Consider the following 21,587-nt stretch of genomic DNA (forward strand, 5'->3'; position numbering starts at 1 on the left):
GTGCCCAATAAGGGGCCTGAGTAAATTCTCGTTTGTTGAAATTAATTGAAGATAAATGAAAGAAGTTGTATTTGAATCAAGGTGATGCCAGTAATTAGCCACCAGCCCCTCCCACGATCACCATACCCCACCACTGACTCCATCGGCCTTCCTGACCACTGTCTCAGGCAAGACCAGACTGTCTGAAACATGGGCGCTTTTTTTGATCTGAAGCTGAGCTACTTCCATCTCCGACAACATATCCCTCCACTCGTACCTCTGCTCATCTGTCGCTGAAACTGTCATACAGCCTGTATCAACTCCAGACTCTTACTCCAATGCTGTCCTGACTGGCCTCCTATCCTTCACCCTCTATGACCTCCAAACTCAACCGAAACTCTTCTGACTCTGCTCTGTGGTCTACATTGGTTCCTGGTCCCCCAACACTTGAAATTTAAAATTTAAATCTCTGCCCTCTCCCTATCTTAGTAACCTCTTACAACTCTACAACCGCACCCACCTCCCAAGAACTCTCTGCTTCTCTGACTCTGGCCTCTTGTAAGCACCTGTTTCCACCTCCCCTCCCCCCCCCTCCCCTTTACCCCACCATTTGTCAGCCATGCCTTCAGCTACTGAGGTCCCTCTTTGGAATTCCTTCTTTGAACTCCTTCGAATCTTCATCTCCCTCTCCTCCTTTAGGACCCATCTCTTTGATCAAGCTGTTGGTCACCCATCCTAACGTCTTCTCCTCTGGCTTGGTGTCTTTTTCTGTCATACTTCTACAAAACACCATGGGACATTTTTCAATGTTAAGATGCCATATAAAGACAAGTTTTTTTAAATTTCATTTTGAATTCTAATCTCAATTTAAAATCACAGTGTCAATAGCCAGACATTACAAATAGAGTAATCTCTCTATTATCACATATATTGTATTCTTAATTTTTCTTAAAATCCCAGAAATTATGGCTTTAAAAAATATATTTTTGGTCCTTTGTCCAAGTGGCTGTTCACGTGGACCCTAAAGATTGAGGCCTCGATTTTAACCCCATGCCCGATGGGTGGGAGAGGGTCAGGAGGGGGCTAAAATATCAGGTTCGAGCAACCCAACCCCATTCCCAGCCATTTAAATTTTAACTAGCAGAAATTAGACCACCAACAAGGCTCCCGCAAAAGGTCTAATTAAATTTCCAAAGTAGCGGCTTGATGACATGATCGCGACTTAAATTTTATTGAGTGAAAGGTAAACCTGAGCTGTCAGCTGTTTGGTAGCAGATCCAAGGTGATTGCTAAAGATCACCGCATGAGCCCGGAGCAGCAGGAATGCTCCCCCCAGGCCTCACAAGGAAGCTTTCGGCCTCCCCCTGCTCCGATCACAACCCGGAACCATCACCTCCTCCGACCCCAATCACAGCCCAGAGCTGCTGATACCTTTTGACTGCTCGGGACCGTCCCCATGGGTCCCCGGCTGCAGCCTCCCACTGCTTGCTGGTTCTCCCACCCAGCGGCCAGGCTGTTGATTTGGCCGACTGTTGGGTGGGAGTTTGCATCAGATTATTTAAATAAAACCCTGCCGTTATGATCAGCAGGGCCTCCACATGCCTGGCCTTGCAAGTGACCACTGCTGGAAAATGCTTGCGTGGACAGATAACAGGCATGCTGATGCGCTTCGTAGTCAAATAGTCTGCCAAAAATCCCATCAACACACACATGAAGCAAAGTAGTTGTTGATGCCCATGGAACTACACCCCACCATGAAATAAAAGTAGTAATTATATTTTGAATAGGGGAAAGTTGGGCAATGTGGAATTTGGGGGTTCAGGTTCAAAGGCATTAAAAGCTGCCCCTCAAGTGGTTATGACCATAAAAAGTCTAATGCAATACTGAGTTTTATGCCAAGTGGTATATAATATAAAAGTCAAAATGTAATGATGAATCTATATTAAACCTTAGTAAGACCACAGTTGGAGCAGTTTGGGCTGTTTTGGTCTCCAAGGGTACTGTGTACTGTTCACTTGGATGCTGCTTGGTATGAGGAGTACAAACACAAAGAAAGACTTGGAAAAATTGGGGCTGTTTTCATTAGAACAAATAAGATTACGGGATGATCTAATAGAGGTGTTTAACATTATGAAGGGATGATTCAAATGATCAACAGTTGATTATTTGGACATGATAAAGTCAGTATATATTAATTTTGTGTAAGTTATTTATAATAGTTTTGGTCTGTGATACTCCGAGACTAGAGCGATCCTTGTTCCAAAGTGTGTATGTTTATTACACTGATTAAGAAACTACAACACAGCATAAAGAAGTTAAAATACAGATGTTATATTTAAACACTTAAATAACAAATGAGCCATAGATATCAACCTGACTAATGCCACAAGTTTCCGGTGATCCGACTCGAAATAGCCTTGTTACTACTTTAGTGTGTCCAGTTTCGCTCTCAGAATATACTAACATCTATGCTCCAAGTCCAGCTTATATACATTAAAACGCACCCTTGAAAGGCTTCCCATCAATAATGTTCTTCGTCTCTCGCTTAGGAGCCATCAGTTGTATTATCTCATCCGAAATAACACACACCGTACTTAACCTCCCTAAAAACACCCTATAAAACATAAGAAAGCAAGAATGCCTGGGTGTCCCCTCAATGCTCCAAGGACATGCTAGACTAGGCAAGATTTCAATCTTGAGCTGCCTAATTAAACTACAATGTTTATACAGAAAGCCTTATTCTAAAATGGAAGCTTTATTCTAAAATGGAAGCCTGCAGAAGCACTTTGCTTACATTTTGTAATACAGGTACAACATCTCAAATCCAGCAAACTTGGGACTGCCGATTTTTGGATTTTTCTGGATTTCGGACAAGAAAATCAATGCTAATGGTGGCGTGGATCAGGCCAGGTTGAGGGTCATTCGGCAAGGCTCGGACCGATTGCACGTCATTTAAAACATAGCGGCGAAGCCAATAACTAGTACGGCCTGCTGGTTTTTGGACAATAATTCCGGATTTTATTTTACAGAATATCAAATGAGATTTTCTCAAAAATGTCCGGTTTTCGAACAATTCCAATTTTCAGACAACCGGATTTGAGATGTTGTACTTGTATTTAACATAAAAGGGTCTGTTCTTTCTGTACATTCAAAATAAAAAAGGATAATTATCACGACAACAACAGCTTGCCTTTAATGTATTAAACTGTCCTAAGGTGCTTCACAAGCAATTATCAAACAAAATATGACACCGAGACACATTAAGAGATATTAGAACAGGTGACAAAAAACTTGGTCAAACAGTTAGGTTTTAAGGAGTGTCTTAAAGGAGAAGAGATAGGCGCAGAAGTTTAGGGAGGGAATTCCAGAGCTTAAGGCCTAGGCAGCTGAAAGCATGACTGCCAATAGTGTAGTAAAGAAAATTTGGAAATGTGCAAGAGGCCAGAATTGGTGGAACGCAAAGATCTCGAAGGGTTGTAGGTCTGGAGGAGGTTACAGAGATGAGGAACAGCGAGGCCATGGAGGGATTTTGAAAACAAGGATGAGAATTTTAAAATCAAGGCGTTGCTGGACCGGGAGCCAATACAGGTCAGCGAGTACGGGACTTAGCGCGAGTTAGGATACGAGCAGCAGAGTTTAGGATGAGTTTAAGTTTACAGAGGGTGCAAGGTGGGAGGCTGGCCAAGAGTGCTAAATACTATAATGTTGCTAAAATATGCTGAAATAATTATCGAGAGCATTTGACAGATCAATCTGAATAAAATCAGTTAGGTTTTCCATGTCTGATCTTTTATTTTATTTTGGTTTGTGATCGTACTTTGCGCAAAGTTAACTTTTATTATTTCCGACAGAGCCACTTCTACATTATACTTTGAACTAAAACTGGGTAATAATTAGCAGGATTAGATTTTAATTATCAGATTTATAAATTGACTCAGAGGCAGGAAGCAAATGGTTGATGGGTGTTTTTGTGACTGGAAGGATGTTTCCAGTGGGGTTCTGCAGGGCTCAGTACTAGGTCCCTTGCTTTTTGTGGTATACATCAATGATCTAGACTTGGATATAGGAGGTATGATTAAGAAGTTTGCAGATGATACTAAAATTAGCTGTGTAGTTGATAATGAAGAAGAAAGCTGCGGACTGCAGGAAGATATCAATCAACTGGTCAGGTGGGCAGAACAGTGGCAAATGGAGTTTAATCCAGAGAAGTGTGAGGTAATGCATTTGGGGAGGGCTAACAAAGAAAGGGAATACACATTAAATGACAGGACACTTGAGAAGTGTAGAAGAACAAAGGGACCTTGGAGTGCATGTCCATAGATCCCTGAAGGTAGCAGGCCAGGTAGATAAGGTGGTTAAGAAGGCTTGCCAAGGCAGAGAATATAAGAGCAGGAGGGTTATGCTTGAACTGTATAAAACACTGGTTAGACCACAGTTGGAGTACTGCGTGCAGTTCTGGTCACCGCAGTACAGGGAGGATGTAATTGCACTGGAGAAGGTATAGAGGAGATTTACGAAGATGTTGCCAGGAGTGGAAGCTATGAGGCCAGATTAGATAGGGTTTGTTTTCCTTGAAACAGGAGGCTAAGCGGAGACCTAATTAAGGTGTATATAATTATGAGGGGCCTAGATATAGTGGATAGAAAGGGTCTATTTCCCTCAGCAGAGGGGTCAACAACCAGGGGGCATAAATTTAAAATCATTGGTAGAAGGTTTCGAGGGGATTTGAGGGGAAATTTCTTCACGCAGAGGCTTGTGGGGGTCTGGAACTCACTGCCTGAAAGGGTGGTAGATGCAGAAACCCTTACCACATTTTAAAAAGTACTTGAATGGGCACTTGAAGTGCCGTAACCTGCAGGGTTACGGACCTAGAGCTGGAAAGTGGGATTAGGCTGAATAGCCTCTTGTTGGCTGGCATGGACACGATGGGCTGAAATGGCCTCCTTCTGTGCTGTAAACTTCTATGATTCTATGAGTCATGCATGCTTCCGTGCTACTGGAAATGTTGCATATTATTGCAAGACTGGAAGTTATGGGAGCTGCTAACAGTTGTTCAGCAGTAAATCATTTCCTTTTCACCACCCTGCAGTTTTTACTTGATGAAGATGGTAAAGGGATAAAGGTATCTTACAAAGTATTTACAGCACAGAGACCGGCCATTCGGCCCAACAGATCTAAACCGGTGTTAATGCTCCACATGAGCCTCCTCCCACCCGACTTCCATCTAACCCCATCAATACATCCTTCTATTCCTTTCTCCCTCATCAGTCGGTGTCAGCTGTGGCTCAGTGGGTAGCAATTTCGTCTCTGAGTTAGAAGGTTGTTGGTACAAGTCCCACTCCAGGGACTTGAGCACAAATAAATCTAGGCTGACACTCCAGTGCAATGCTGAGGGAGCACCACCTGTTCTCTCAAGTGGACATAAAAGATCCCATGGAACTATTTTGAAGAAGAGCAGGGGAGTTATCCCCGGCGTCCTGGCCAATATTTATCCCTCAATCAACATGACAAAGAAACAGATTATCTGGTCATTATCACATTGCTGTTTGTGGGAACTTGCTTGTGCATAAATTGGCTGCTGCGTTTCCCACATTTGGACTACACTCCAAAAGTACTTCATTGGCTGTAAAGTGCTTTGAGATGTCTGGTGATCGTGAAAGGCGCAATATAAATCCAAGTCTTTCTTCCTTTCATGTGCTTATCTGGCTTCCCTTTAAATGCATCTATGCTATGCACCTGAACTACTCCTTGTGGTGAGTTCCACATTCTAACCACTCTCTGGGTAAAGAGCTTTGTCCTAAATTTTCTATTGAATTTATTAGTGACTATCTTATATTTATGGTCCCCAGTTCTGGTCTCGCCCGCAAGTGGAAACATCTACCCTATTAAACCCTTTCATAATCTTAAAAACCTTGATCAAGGCAGTTTGTCAGTTCTGACAGGTCATTGACCTGAAACCTTAACTCTGTTTCTCTCTCCACAGATGCTGCCTGACCTGCTGAGTGTTTCCAGCATTTTCTGTTTTTATTTCAGATTTCCAGCATCCATAGTATTTTGCTTCTGTGAGTTGCTGTTCCTTAAACACTAATGCTCCAGTACTGCTTGCACAAAATGTATTGCAAAGTGCTAATAAACCTGAATTCTTACTACTGCTCGACTGTACTGCAAAACCACGGCTGAGATGGGAGTATGTTATGGTATACGGTAGTCCAATGAGCACTCGCAACTAAATATAGTGGTATGGTTTACAATAATATTAGAATTAATGAGTGAATACTTGAAAGAAGCCAACAGTTGGGCTTATACAATAGCGAGTATTCACATCATAAGTAAAATAAGCAACTTTTCTTGTCCAGCATAATTAGACAGATCTGTGCAAGATTTAAATGGTATCAAATGCTAAAAATGAATACTAGCTGATGGCAGACCGCTATCACAATACTAGAATAATTTTCCCAGATTGTATAAAATAATAAAACATCTAATTAGTATCCACCGATTAACTGCTTTATTAGGTAACTAAACATTTAGACAGTATATTTTGTGTATAGAAAGAGCGAGAGGTGTTTTTTTAAAGAAGAGATTGTAGCTGTATGCATTACTGCACATTGAACTACCCTTTTGCTTTCAGGTTCTGGGTCTCTCCGAGCAAAATTTGATGTGTCCGAAGGTCCTACCAAACCATCAACACTTGCAGTCCAATTTCTAAGTGAAGGATCCACACTGTCAGGCGCAGATGTGGAGCTCGTAGGCACTGGTTATAGGCTTTCTTTAATAAAGAAGAGATTTGCTACAGGTAACAATTGCAGAATTTCTACATTAATACAATTGTAGACACATTTGTGCCATTGTAGAATGGCCAATTGAATATTGTATAAAAAAACAACAAAGAAAACGGGTACGGTAGTGTAGTGGTTATGCTACTGGATTAGTAATCCAGAGAATAGGAGTTCAAATCACTCCATGGAAGTTTGCGAATTTCAATTCAGTTTTTAAATGCGGAGAGGTTTTTCCACTGGCAGGAGAGTCTAGAAATAGGGGTCAATGGGCCCAACGTTGGCCATGACTTGCATCAATTTTTTTGGAGTAAGTTTAAAAAAAATTTCATTTTCCCCAAAAATTTGCTCCAGAGTAAGTCAGTTAGGTACGATTTATTTTTAGGTCAGTTTTTTTCTCAACAGGGGGTGTTCCCAGACACTTAGCCAGTTTTGGCCATTTATGCCGCTTTGGCCAGCAAAAACTTACTCCAAATCGACTTAAGTCAGCGTACGTGGCCAGCTCTGAAAAATTGCAAGCAGCGCACATTCGGCAGACATTAGGGCAGGGATAGGGGAGGGAAGAGAACTGGAGAGGACCTCAACAACCAAGCACCAAACATTGCAAGGAAAAACTCAAACAATTAAAATACTAATAAAAATGAAGTAAATCCTACCGGAAAAATGCGAGCTGCTGGCCGCGATATGTTGCGGGGGGTGGGGGGGGCCCCAAAACTCTCCTCCTCCCCCCTCCCCCCCAATACACTCTTTCTCATTCCCGCCACCCCCCCCCCCAAAAAAAGAACTCTCCTCCTCTTCCCCCTCCCCACCAATACACTCTTTCTCTTCCCCTCCGCCCCCCCACCATCAATCAAAACTCTCAAGCACAACCAATAAATAAAAAATAAAACCGAAGTCCTACCTCGCCCGGGAACTCAGCAGGCCGGCCAGCTAGTGTGGGAGGCATGTGCGCAGACGTCACTGCGCATGCACGCAGGTGCCGGCACTGTTTTCAGCGCTGGCCTGTTGCTCCGCCCCCCCCCCCACGCCAGGATTCCGGGGACTCCGAAGTGCGGCCAGGATGGGGCCCCTTTTTTCCAGCGCGCAAAGTGTGCCGAAAAAAGGGGTTGGGCAAAGTTGGGCCCATAGTCTCAGGATAAGGGTCGACCATTTAGAACCGAGAAGAGGGGAAATTTTGTCGTTCAGAGGGTTGTGATTCTTTGGAATTCTCTACCCCAAAAGGCTATGAATGCTCAGTCATTGATTATTTTCAAGACCGAAATTGATAGAATTTTGGCCACTAAGGGAATTGAGGGATAGAGGGAAAGGGCGCTAAAGTGGAGTTGATGTAAAAGTTCAGCTATGATCGTGCTAAATGGCAGAACAGGCTCGGGGGGCCATATGGCCAACTCTTATTTCTTATGTTCTGTTATGCATCGCATAATTGGCACACATGGATGACACCAGATTTTAGTTAGTGTATTCGGCGGGGGGCGGGGGAGGGATTTTTAATGCTTAAGGGGCATTACACAATAATCTGTTGACATTGGCCTTAAATCCCTCTGTAGTGACTTTGTCTGTGAACTAATTTTGTTAATTTTAACAATGAAACAGTATTACAACACCTTGTGCTTGCTTTTTAGGGCATTGACATTTTTGGACTTAATTTTATATATTTTTTTGTCCTAGTATCAGTTTGCACAGCATTGAATTCAGCCTCCCATTCAATATCTTACCTGGTTTTTAACTGTTAAACTAGTCATACTGAAAACAAATTATCACAACAATGGAGTCTAATTTATGATGGAAAGGATTTTAAAAAGTAACAGTTGTACAGAAAAATATGCATTCAGTTTTTTCTAATTTTTCAAAATAAAATCTTGTTCTGTTGTGGATTTTGTAGGTTCAGTGTTGCCATTTGGTCCATAATAATGACAAAGTAGTAAACTGCCTGACAGCAATGCCCTCTCAAATACTGCACATAATGTTATCTACAATGACCCATAATTTGCAGTCTGTGGTGAAGCAAAGGCCCTCGCTGCTGGCCCCAAAGAAAGCTGCCCAAGAAATCTCTGGCGAAAAGTTTGCTTTTTTCGACGTTCTATTGATTTCAGTGCTCTGTAATGGAGATTCCTAGTACAATGCTGCCATGACATAAACAAGCTGTCTAAGCAGCCAATCACATTGCAGAATTCTCACAGGCGGTAAACCAGGAAATGGGGAGCTGCTTTTATTTGGACTTGTTAAGATGTTAGAGAGTGAAATAAAGATTGGGACTCTCGCATGGGGATAAGGTAGAAGCTGAAATATCATGAACAAACTTCGAAAAAAAAAATTTTAAGTTTTTTAAAAATTGTAATTTTTATCATAATGAAGAAATTTGAGATTCCACAAATATAAAAATTATTTTTTGAGGGCCAGAACGTTTGTTAACAGTCAATATACTGTTAAAACCCAAGTTACATCTTTTCCAACAATGCTTAACATTTAATGGGGCATTTAACAGTGATACCACCATGGAAAAACTCAAGTTTTTGTCAGTTTCACTGATTACACTGATTGCTGGCTATGGAGAGGGACCACAATGCAGCCAGTGTCTGAGCAGTGAATGACTGACCGCAACTTCAGGATTTCCGTGTTTAGATGCGCACGCGTTAAGTCCTGAAGTTGCAGACAGTTTTAGAGGGGTAATGTCGGCGAATGCTGTTAGTCCACCATCATTACCCACCGTAGATTCCGGGCCAATATTTTACTGTGGAAGTTTCATTTTAAATTAGATCTCAAGCAGTCATGTGTACAAAATAAGTGGAGTGTGTTTGAAGAAAGTGATTTTTTTTTTTCTTTCTCTCTTTAACAGGCCGATACATGGCAGACTGCTGACAGTTCCATCAGTAAATGTTGTCTCAGTGAAGGGCAAGTTCACTGTAAGGTGTTTATTTTGATGGTGCATTTATACTTGCCTTCCACTTCCAAACAGTACGGTATTCAGGAGTAAAATGATGGACAAAAGAATATTTTCAAGGATATGAAAATTTTAAAATCTAAATTCTGCCTTTACCTTTTTTTGGTAATTGAGTTTTGAGGAAAATCCATACTACACAATTTAAACATGCACTTTCTTTTAGAAAAAAAGTCATTTTGGGAAGAATAAGTTGTATTTTATTACATTAAATTAGCACTGATGTGATTTTCAACACTGTTTAATTTTTTTGAAACCTGCAATATTCAGGAAATCTAAAATAAATGTTTTTGAATACATGATTTTATTTAGACTTTAATGAAGTCAAAACAATGATCAGTAGTTATGCTGAAAATGTAAAAATGTATAATGTATATCAAACACATATAAATATATAGAAGAGCCAGCATTAACCATTTGCCTTCACTGTGCTACTATACTACCCTGTAAACAGATATAGTTTTCCAAATTACAAAGTTTTGCTGATTGTAAGATTAGCTCTTGCAACAAAAAATTTTAAAAATCAATGACAAATATACAAGTTGCAGAAATTTGTATTTGTGAATATGAACTGGTTTACAGCCTTTCTGATTCTATATTGTATCCTTACGCCATACAAGCAGGTATTTTTCTGAGGGGTGGTACCATGCACATCATATTAAAAAAAAAAATCAAACCAAAATGGTAGGTTTTGGTCATGGTTTATTCGGAGAATATTTCACTAATGATTGTGAGTCATAGTAGTTCTTACACAAGTGATGAGTAACCCTTAACTCACAAGCATTGTTGGGATGATTCATACAAGTGAAAAAAACACCTGGAACTATTGTTCTATGGGCACATAGCTCTTGGTAGTCTTCAAATTAATTTTGGAACATTGCTGCAGACTGTTAAGTTATTCATACATATGGATTATTATCGCACATCAAATTGTCAACTTCTGGGTCATTAAATTAAAGTTTTTATATATATGTGGATAGAATAAAGTGAAGATATTACACCAATGGCAGTTGCAAAAAATATTTCACAAATGTGAAAAGGCCCATAAAGTTATAAGCAGTACAGGCAAGTCGTGAGCTAGGAACAATCTGCCCTGTTCATTACAAGGTGAAGAATACTAAGGGGTTAATTAACTGCATTTACTTTTATTTACCATGTAATTAATGATCAGATTCCTGTACAATGGAATTATCACTAATCCCTGTAAAATTAAAATTGGCTACCATTCATTGGGACCAGTGCCATCACCTTTGTCCATTCGCTGCATTCTCTTACTGTGGGCTTCATGTTCGTATACATGCACTAAAACAACTGTCTGTAGGTGAGAATGTATTGATATTGTGTGAAGACTGAGAATGTAGGTACTGGTCTACAATTTCACATGGTAGATAGTTTTATTCTCTGAATGGTAGCAGCATTTTTTATATCTTGGGGGATGGTATTCTGTTTGTTTTTAAACTGAGAGTACCTGGAATTTATCTGTCTTTTTTTAAATGTACTTGTGTTACTTCAGAAATTAAATAAATGTCATCTGGTATTTCACCAGGTCACCTGGTTGAGCAAAACTGGAAGTGTTTTTGTATCTTGCAGTGTTTCAGGTCATTTTATTATTTGGCCTATATATAGATAAAACCCTTTAACCACCCCATCGCCAAAAGTGCTGAAGTTACAGTTCACATGCCAGCATTGGCTCATTGATATCTATTTTAACAAAGCTAGCTTTTTAAAAAAAAAATGTGCCTGTATCTTTCTTATTGTGCCTCTTGTTTTTTTCCTCAATGAAAATCCCTTATCTAAGCTAAACAATTTTTATGTATGAACATTATAAACATTTGTATATAAATATACTAATAATTCTTAAATTCTTTTGTATTTCGATTTAGAAGGGAAAATGGATGTGATATAACTGGAGTCTGTGGTAAATAGTGTTTCGGAAATGTTATGAATCCTTTTGATGGGCTATTTGCAATAAACTGCAGCCATTGTAATGGGAAACATTTGTTGAATATTTTATAAGATGCTCATGTTTTAGCCTGATATAATACATCCACTATTGGAACAAGTGACTTGCTATAATGTTAGCATAATATGCAATGTTTAAAATAATCTTAAGGTGCAATGAGCATGGTCAACTTTTAAACAAAGTGTGAAAACAACAAAATATGTAAAAAGAACTGTAATTTTGTTTTTTCTATTCGAGGTTAATTGTCTGATCTATATTTGGTCTAGAATACGAACTTTAAACTATAATACCTAAAAAATCATTGGTATTGTTAACTATCTTTAAAACATGTGATGCTTCCCAAAAGGTTATAAATTTTCATAGTTTTTTTTTACAAAACTGCAGGACTTGTGACTAATTGTTAGGTCACAAAATGCCCAATGTTTCATTACAACATTTTCTACTTCACTTTAATATGGCTTTTTAATTGAGGCAAATGTGCACTTGCTAAATTTGAATGTTATTTGGCATGAATGTATTTGTATTAAATATGATGCCTCCTTGTTTAGAAAAAATGTACAGAGCTTTTATGCAGCAAGCAACCTTTTTGTACTCTTGGCACTGCTGTTTGTGTGAAAACTGCATGAAATTCTAAGAGCAAGAGATTAACAGTATGTAGTTAACAGCATTAATTTGAACTAATTCCATTCATCTAAACTGTTTTACAATATAGAGTGCGAGGGGAAAAGGCTAACACTTTGTAATATAAACAGTCCTGACATCATACAAATGGGGAAATGACTAATTGGTTAGTTGAGTACCACAACAAAAAGTCAGCATATGGATTTTGGATAAGGGCAGGCTTGGGATTCGCTGTGAGGCCATATGTTTGAATAGCTCATGTGCTTTCTGTCCAGGATCATACCTTCAAGAATGACTACTTGAATGAGGTGCCAGAGAACTTTTTACACCTGTGGAACTGTACTCCAGCACAAATCACTGCCCTTAGCAGAGAAAGAGTAAAAGGAGAAAATGGAAAGTAAAATTGGAGAGGATAAAAGACACAGCCTGAAACCAGTGATGCCAAGGATTCAGGACTCATTACCTGAGGTCAAATATCTACTTAGATTCCATATCCACAAAAAAACACATATCAAATAATAAAGAGCTGGTCATGTTTTATTTTTGGGTGAAATCTCTTGTATTCTGCCAACAAAGCTTAATTCCCAGCTACATACATTTTGAATAGTGAGTTTTAGATAATGGGCCGGAACTTGCTGGAAAAATAACGGCGTGTTAACGACACACATTGTTATTAATGTGCAAATCGGCAAGCAAGTTCAGGGGATTCAGAGATACGCCATTATTTGCGAGACTTCAGAACTTGCTGGTCGCATTACTTAGCACAAGCAGCATCCCTCCCTTTGCATCCCCATTATTTTTAAGAACTTACTGGATTTGCACATGAATTGACCATTAAACTTGCCCCAGAAAGTTACGTGTGGTAATTAATAGTGTAAGTACTTTTAACAACGTGATAATTGTTAATGACTGTCAATCAACCTTTCTGGTCCAAAAATGGAACAATTTTAAATTGTGGAGTCTCATTCCTTCAGGTAGTGAATTGCTGTTGGAGAGTTTAAAATCTTTTTTTTAAGATTCTTTTTCTGTTTTTTTTCTCGCTCTTAATCCACTTTTTCTTTCCCTCTCTATTTCTCTTTCTGTACCTGATTTGACTCATATTTGACTCAAATTTGCCCAATTTCCTTCTGAATCCTAAAATCTCTTTGGTTAAGAAGATACATTGTTGGTTCTGCTGTTCACAAAGGTCACAGATGCCCCGCTGCCATCACCATGCCATTATCAGCTCACATTTCCAGCAAGTTACGGTGCAAAAGGTTATCGAGCTGAAGGGTGCAGGAAAAAGTCTTAACTAATGGCGTAAGCCGTGAGATGACCTGCTTCAGCAAGTTCCAGCCCAATTTGTTTAGATATTCAGGTAATATTTTTCCAAGCATATGGAATGTTTCCTAACTAGTTTATTTGGATTTAAATGTATGATATTACTTGTTTTTTTATTATTTGAGATATACTTACGAATACCATGTACTCCTGAGGGAGTTGCATGTATTTAATTATAAATATGTATCATTTTTAAAATGAGTGCTATATCAGCTCTCCAATGGTTCAGAGGATAGATGTACTGTATGATATGGAAAAAAAGCAAGCAAGAAAGAAATAAAGCCTTGCATTTATACAACACTTTTCACAACCCCAGGATGTTCCAAAGCACTTTACAGCCAATTATGTACTTTTGAGGTATAGTTGCTGTTGTAATGTAGGAAACCCGGCAACCAATTTGCGGATACTATTGTCCCACAAACAACAATGTGATAACCAGATAATATGTTTTAGTGATGTTGGTTGAGGGATGCTTATTGACCAGGATACCTGTGACAACTTCCCTGCTCTTCAATAGCGCCATAGAATCTTTTATGTCCACCTGAGAGGTTGACGGGAGGTCGGTTTAACGTCTCATCCAAAATACAGCACCTCCGATGGTAATTATTGGACTAGATTTGTGCTCAAGTCTCTGGAGTGTAACTTGAACCCGCTACCACTGAGCCACAGCTAGTTTGATTCCTGATCTATAGTGGAGTTAATTTCAATCAAAGATGTGTTGGGGCATTATAGTTGAATTTAATGTACCTGGTATAGAGAGAGGAGGGAGGGAAAAAAACAAAAGAGAACTGCCAAAATTCCTGTTTCTGATTGACACTTTCCAACAGGGGTCACAGGATGTTAATGTGCCGGTGTTGGATGAGGACAATATGGAACTCTGCTCTGTTCTTACCAGTGGGTAATAGCTTGCTGATACTTGCTGTCTAGACTCGCATACAAAAAATGGTTACTTAGATGAAATACTAAAGGTTGTCGCTGCTCTGTAACAAATCAAAATATGCTTTCCTGTGGGTGAGTTTGAGTTGCCTAACCTGTTAAAATGCAAGAAAATCCAACTTAACCCTTGCTGTGTGGTTAAGGTTGGGGGAGATGGGGCGGGTGGAAGAATGGACGTGCTTGTGTTGAAGGGTAACCATTCGATGCAAAAAGATTATCTACTTAATATCCAGTTCGAGGCTAGATATAGAAACATAGAAAATAGGTGCAGCAGTAGGCCATTCGGCCCTTCAAGCCTGCACCACCATTCAATAAGATCATGGCTGATCATCCACTTCAGTACCCCTTTCCTGCCTTCTCTCTATACCCCTTGATCCCTTTAGCCATAGGGGCCATATCAAACTCCCTCTTGAATATATCCAACGAACTGGCATCAACAACTCTCTGCGGTAGAAAATTCCACAGGTTAACAACTTTCTAAGTGAAGAAGTTTCTTCTCATCTCGGTCCTAAATGGCTTACCCCTTATCCTTCGACTGTGTCTCCTGGTTCTGGACTTCCCCAACATCGGGAACATTCTTCCTGCATCTAACCTGTCCAGTCCCGTCAGAATTTTATATGTTTCTATGAGATCCCCACTCATCCTTCTAAACTCCAGTGAATAAAGGCCCAGTCGATCCAGTCTCTCCTCATATGTCAGTCCATCCATCCCGGGAATCAGTCTGGTGAACTTCGCTGCACTCCCTCAATAGCAAGAACGTCCTTCCTCAGATTAGGAGACCAAAACTGAACACAATATTCGAGGTGAGGCCTCACCAAGGCCCTGTACAACTGCAGTAAGACTTCCCTGCTCCTATACTCAAATCCCCTAGCTATGAAGGCCAACATACCATTTTGCCGCCTTCACCGCCTGCTGTACCTGCATGCCAACTTTCAATGACTAATGTACCATGACACCCAGGTCTCATTGAACCTCCCCTTTTCCTAAGCTGCCTCCATTCAGATAATATTCTGCCTTCGTGTTTTTGCCCCCAAAGTGGATAACCTCACATTGTACTGCATCTGCCATGCACTTGCCCATTCACCTAACCTGTCTAAGTCACTCTGCAGCCTCTTAGTGTCCTCACAGCTCACACCGCCACCCAGTTTAGTGTCATCTGCAAACGTGAAGATATTACACTCAATTCCTTCATCCAAATCATTAATGTATATTGTAACTAGATTGGTCCCAGCACTGAGCCCTGTGGCAACCCACTAGTCACTGCCTGCCATTCTGAAAAGGACCCGTTTATCCTGACTCTCTGCTTCCTGTCTGCCAATCAGTTCTCTATCTACCCAGTACCCCCAATACCATGTACTTTAATTTTGAACACCAATCTCTTGTGTGGAACCTTATCAAAAGCCTTTTGAAAGTCCAAATACACCACATCCACTGGTTCTCCCTTGTCCACTCTACGAGTTACATCCTCAAAAAATTCCAGAAGATTTGTCAAACATGATTTCCCTTTCATAAATCCAATGCTGACTTGGACCGATCCTGTCACTCCTTTCAATGCGCTGTTATTTCATCTTTAATAATTGATTCCAACATTTTCCCCACTACTGATGTCAGGCTAACTGGTCTATAATTATCCGTTTTCTCTCTCCCTCCTTTTTTTAAAAGTGGTGTTACATTAGCTACCCTCCAGTCCATAGGAACTGATCCAGATTCGATAGACAGTTGGAAGATTATCACCAATGCATCCACTATTTCTAGGGCCACTTCCCGAAGTACCCTGGGATGCAGACTATCGGGCCCCGGGGATTTATCGGCCTTCAATCCCATCAATTTCCCCAACACAATTTCCTGCCTAATAAGGATATCCTTCAGTTCCTCCTTCTCATTAGACCATCGGTCCCCTGGTACTTCCGGAAGGTTATTTGTATCTTCCTTCATGAAGACAGAACCAAAGTATTTGTTCCACTGGTCTGCCATTTCTATGTTCCTCATTATAAATTCACCTGAATCTGACTGCAAGGGACCTATGTTCGTCTTATCTTTTTCTCTTCACATATCTATAGAAGCTTTTGCAGTCAGTTTTTATGTTCCCAGCAAGCTTCCTCTCATACTCTATTTCACCCCTCCTAATTAAACCCTCTGTCCTCCTCTACTGAATTATAAAATTATCCCAGTCCTCAGGTTTGCTGCTTTTTCTGGCCAATTTATATGCCTCGTCCTTGGATTTAACATTATCCTTAATTTCCCTTCTTAGCCACGGTTGAGCCACCTTCTCCGTTTTATGTTTACTCCAGACAGTGATATACAATTGTTGTGATCTTTAAATGTTTGCCATTGCCTATCCACCTTCAACCCTTTTAAGTATCATTTGCCAATCTATTCTAGCCATCGAAGTTACCTTTCCTTAAGTTCAGGATCCTAGTCTCTGAATTAACTGTGTCACTCGCCATCTTAATAAAGAATTCTACCATATTATGGTCACTCTTCCCCCAAGGGGTCTCGCACAACAAGTTTGCTAATTAGTCCTTTCTCATTACACATCATCCAGTCTAGGATGGCCAGCCCTCTAGTTGGTTCCTCAACATATTGGTCCAGAAAACCATCCCTAATACATTCCAGGAAATCCTCCTCCACCGTATTGCTACCAGTTTGGTTAGCCCAATCTATATGTAGATTAAAGTCGCCCATGATAACTGCTGTACCTTTATTGCACGCATCCCTAATTTCTTGTTTGATGCTGTCCCCAACCTCACTACTACTGTTTGGTGGTCTGTACACAACTCCCACTAGCGTTTTCTGTCCTTTGGTATTCTGCAGCTCCACCCATACCGATTCCACATCATTCAAGCTAATGTCCTTCCTTACTATTGCGTTCATTTCTTCTTTAACTATAATGCTGGAGGTTGTTATAGGCAACAACAGTTAATTGAACCATAAATATTTTACTTGAAATATCTTAAAAACAATACTTGCCTCATTCCTTTCATAAGCATATTGTTCAATGACTGTTCCACGAGATAAATATTGTGGAATCGTGCCATTTAGAAACATAGGATAAATTAAAAGTTAAATACTTACATACATTTGAGATAAACAGCTACTTTCTATTGTACACTCACTTGTGCAAACAGTATACAATCATTTATTTCAGAAAAAGTAAAATATGGCAATTATTTCTTGCAGTGTCACCAAGCGATTAAACATAGTCTCCTTTCTGATGTGAGATTTGTTTATACAATAAATGTAAAATCAGTTGTGATGGCATTTGTGAAGATAAAACACCACCATCTAAATGTAATCTGAACTTCCAGAGCACTGCTAATATTAAATGTACTCTTTTTTTTTTTATATAAATTGTGATTTTGTCCATTCTACAATTGCATATATGCAGAGTTTTATTAAAACAGCTACACAAACCAATCATTATCTTGTCAATATAAACCAGCCATAACTAATAAGTTGAATTGCATGTGTTCTAGTATGGAGCAAGCATTTATGAATATATATGAGGTTAATAACACCTTTTCAAAGCTATTATCTATATAAAACCTACAATAAATGTATAGGGGCTCTGTAATCTGTGAAGTATGTATATTTAGCAAGCTGGTTCTTGCTTCCTTACACAGTGATGGCCTTTTTGTAGCTTCCTGGTGCTCATTTCAATAAGTTTGTGAACTCTAAGGAATTTGAGTTTTTAATAAAGACAAATTACTTCTGATTAAAACATCCACAGACTTGTATTCTTTCAAATCTGTAAATATTTTTGATTTTCATAATGCAAATTTTATGAATGTATCTGTCACTTGTCTTTTAACTCTGTGCCTGCAATAAATATGTAATATATAAATTCTATTTGAGTACTGTGTATTGTACAAAATTTATGTATGCGAATGTTTTTAGATGAAATCTAGTAACCTTACATTGATGACTATTGGCGCCATATCGTACTCGCCCCGAACTGGAAAATTTCAGCAACTTGGCTTCAAATTCCACACCTCCCTCACCTTCACATAGTCCAACTCCAACTACCCTTATCTTCCTCAACTTCTCTATCACCATGTCAACCAACATCCGCTATATGCCGACTGACTCCCACAGCTATCTTGATTACACTTCCTCCCACCCCGCTTCCTGTAAGGATTCTATTCCAGTTTCTCCATCTCTGTTGCATCTGTTCTGACAATGCCATCTTCCATACCAGTGCTTCCGATATGTCTTCCTTTGTCCTCAAGCAAGGATTCTCCTCCATCATGGGGCCCTCGCCAATGTCTGGCCCATTTCCTGAACTTTTGCTTTCACGCCTTACCTTCCCTTCCAGAACCACAATGCGGTTCCCCCTGTCCTCACCTTGCACCCCACACGCCTCCACATTCAATTTCCTTCACTTCCAGCATAATGCAGTCTCCTCTACAAAATGCAGATTGGGTGATCGCTTTGCTGAACACCTCTGTTCAGTCCGCAAGCGTGACCCTGTGCTTCCAGTCGCTTGCCATTTTCATCTCTGCCCCACTCCCCTTCTGTACTCAGCCTCCTACACTGTTCTATTGAAGCTCAGCGGAGCACCTCATCCTTTGATTCGGCACTTCACAACCTTCTGGATTCAATATCATCATAGGCAGTCCGTTGGAATCGAGGAAGACTTGCTTCCACTCTTAAAATGAGTCCTTAGGTGGCTGAACAGTCCAATATGAGAGCCACAGCCCCTGTCACACGTGGGACAGATAGCCGTTGAGGGCAAGGGAGGGTGGGACAGATTTGCCACACACTCTTTCCACTGCCTGCATTCAACAATTGTTGAAAGTTTACAGCTCCTTTAGACCTATCTTTTGTTTCATTGTTCCATTACCACCCCATTTTGCCTTGCACCATCATCACTTTTGTCATTTAATCACCTTAGCCTTCCACTCTATCACAGATCTTCCCTTTTGTTCTTTCCTCCCTCCCCACTTTCCCTGCCTCTGCACTTGCTTAAAACCTGTTATATCTCTAACATTTTCAAATTCAAAGGAAAGGTCACCAACCTGAAACATTAACTCCGTTTCTCTCCACAGATGTTGCCTGACCTGCTGAGTGTTTCCAACATTTTCTGTTTATATTAACCTTATTTATACTCAATTTGATCTGGCATGTACCATAAGTCTTTCCATGCTGTTTTGGTTGTTAGCATTGTAAATAATAGTATTTGAAAATAAGTTACTAGTATGGTAGAACATTTCCTTACCAGCTAACCAGGAACTAATTAATGTTTCAACTTTGGCAAATTGAAAACTCAAACAACAAGCTAGCTTGTAATTGTGTTTGTTCTATTTTTAACCTCTCATTTTGTTAACTATTGGCTTTACTAGGCTGCATGTGAAACGTTCACATTATTTTCTCTCTTTGCACCACCTTAACCAAAGCTGTCAATTAATTTCCTGTAGGTAAAGTTCAAGTAATATATGAATAAGATACTAACATTTAAATAAGTCCTCACCAAATGGTAACTGCCCTGGGATAACTACTGGAAACACTATCTGACATGTTGTAAAGAGTCTAATGGCTTCACATCTTGCAAACTGAACCCAAAATACTGGAAGATGTATAAGTGGAGTGCTGCATAGCATATGATGAATCAGAAAAAAACAAACCAAATTGTGCCTTGTATTAAGATGGCCTCAGACTCAGTAAAAATGCATCAAATTTAAGATCAAACTGGGCACCTGGTATTATTAGACACCTGCAGTTATGACTGAATCAACACACTATTCTGTTGTGCTCATGGCGCTGAGGGAGCAGCAAACTGGGGGTTAGATCTTTGCACCATTTTGCATCGTCCCCAGGTGAGAAAGAATGAATGAACTTGCATTTATTTAGCACCTTTTACATCCTCAGGACAACCCAAATACTTCACAACCAATTAATTACAGTTGCAGTAGTGACTGTTATGCAGGCAAACACAGCAGCCAATTTGAGATGAATGGCCAGATTTGATGGTGTTGGTTGAGTGATACCAGAAGAACACCACTGCTCTTTTTCAAATAGTATAGTAGGATCATTTATGATTTAATATCTCACAGGAGAGATTGTATCTCCGACAATGCAGCATCCTCTTAGTGCTACAATGAGGTGTCGGCAAAGATTATATGCTCAAATCCCATGCTGGGGAATGAAACCACAACTTTAATGAATTTGAAGCAAGAGCACTGCGACTTACCCATGTTGATGATCCAAACAAAAGCCTCGTTATCATATGCATTTAGGGCTTAACTTGTGCTTTTGGCAATTGCATGCTTTAGTTCATTGGATCTAGGTGCACTGAAAATGTTGGGAGCAAGAAGTACCTCCCTTCACTTAAGCTATCTTGGTCTCGGGTTGGTGAGCATAATTTTTTTTTAAATTATTTTAAGTTGATTGTAATAGTATAAAGGTCAGAGAAGGGGAAGAATTTGTTCAGGAGAACTTGATCAGTATAGAAACATAGAAATTTACAGCGCAGAAGGAGGCCATTTCGACCCATCGTGTCCGTGCCGGCCGACAAAAGCCGCACGGCCGGTCAGCAGCCCTAAAGGTTACATATAAACCTATGAACAATGACGGAAAGGCAAAGAGCATCCAGCCCAACCAGTCCGCCTCACACAACTGCGATATCCCTTATACTGAAACATTCTACACTCCACCCCAACTGGAGCCATGTGATCTCCTGGGAGAGGCTAAAACCAGATTAAAAACCCAGGCCAATTTAGGGAGAACAAAATCTTGGAAAATTCCTCTCTGACCCATCCAGGCGATCGAAGCTAGTCCAGGAGATCACCCTGGCTGTATTCTAATCCCAATTACCAGCTCTGGGTCCGTAACCCTGCAGGTTACTGCACTTTAAGTGCCCATCCAACCATCTCTTAAAAGTGGTGAGGGTTTCTGCATCCACCACTCTTCCAGGCAGCGAGTTCCAGATCCCCACAACCCTCTGCATAAAGAAGGCCCCCCTCAAATCCCCTCTAAACCTTCCACTAACCACCTTAAAACTATGCTCCCTCATAATAGACCCCTCCACCAATGGAAATAGACCCTTACTATCAAC

General features: G+C 40.1%; 1 protein-coding gene across 1 annotated transcript in view; it reads left to right on the plus strand.

The window, feature by feature from the left end:
- fcho2 (FCH and mu domain containing endocytic adaptor 2) overlaps window positions 1–12,817 on the plus strand; it is a 263,593-nt gene extending 250,776 nt beyond the window's left edge. The window contains exons 26-28 of the mRNA XM_070885934.1: window positions 6,611–6,775; window positions 9,592–11,611; window positions 12,553–12,817. Coding sequence (XP_070742035.1) covers window positions 6,611–6,775; window positions 9,592–9,614 — 188 coding nt within the window. The 3' untranslated portion in view covers window positions 9,615–11,611; window positions 12,553–12,817. The remainder of the gene's footprint in view (window positions 1–6,610; window positions 6,776–9,591; window positions 11,612–12,552) is intronic.
- Window positions 12,818–21,587: the final 8,770 nt, after the last annotated feature.

The sequence above is a fragment of the Pristiophorus japonicus genome, chromosome 1, assembly GCF_044704955.1.
Source record: "Pristiophorus japonicus isolate sPriJap1 chromosome 1, sPriJap1.hap1, whole genome shotgun sequence".
Classification (NCBI taxonomy): Eukaryota; Metazoa; Chordata; class Chondrichthyes; family Pristiophoridae; genus Pristiophorus; species Pristiophorus japonicus.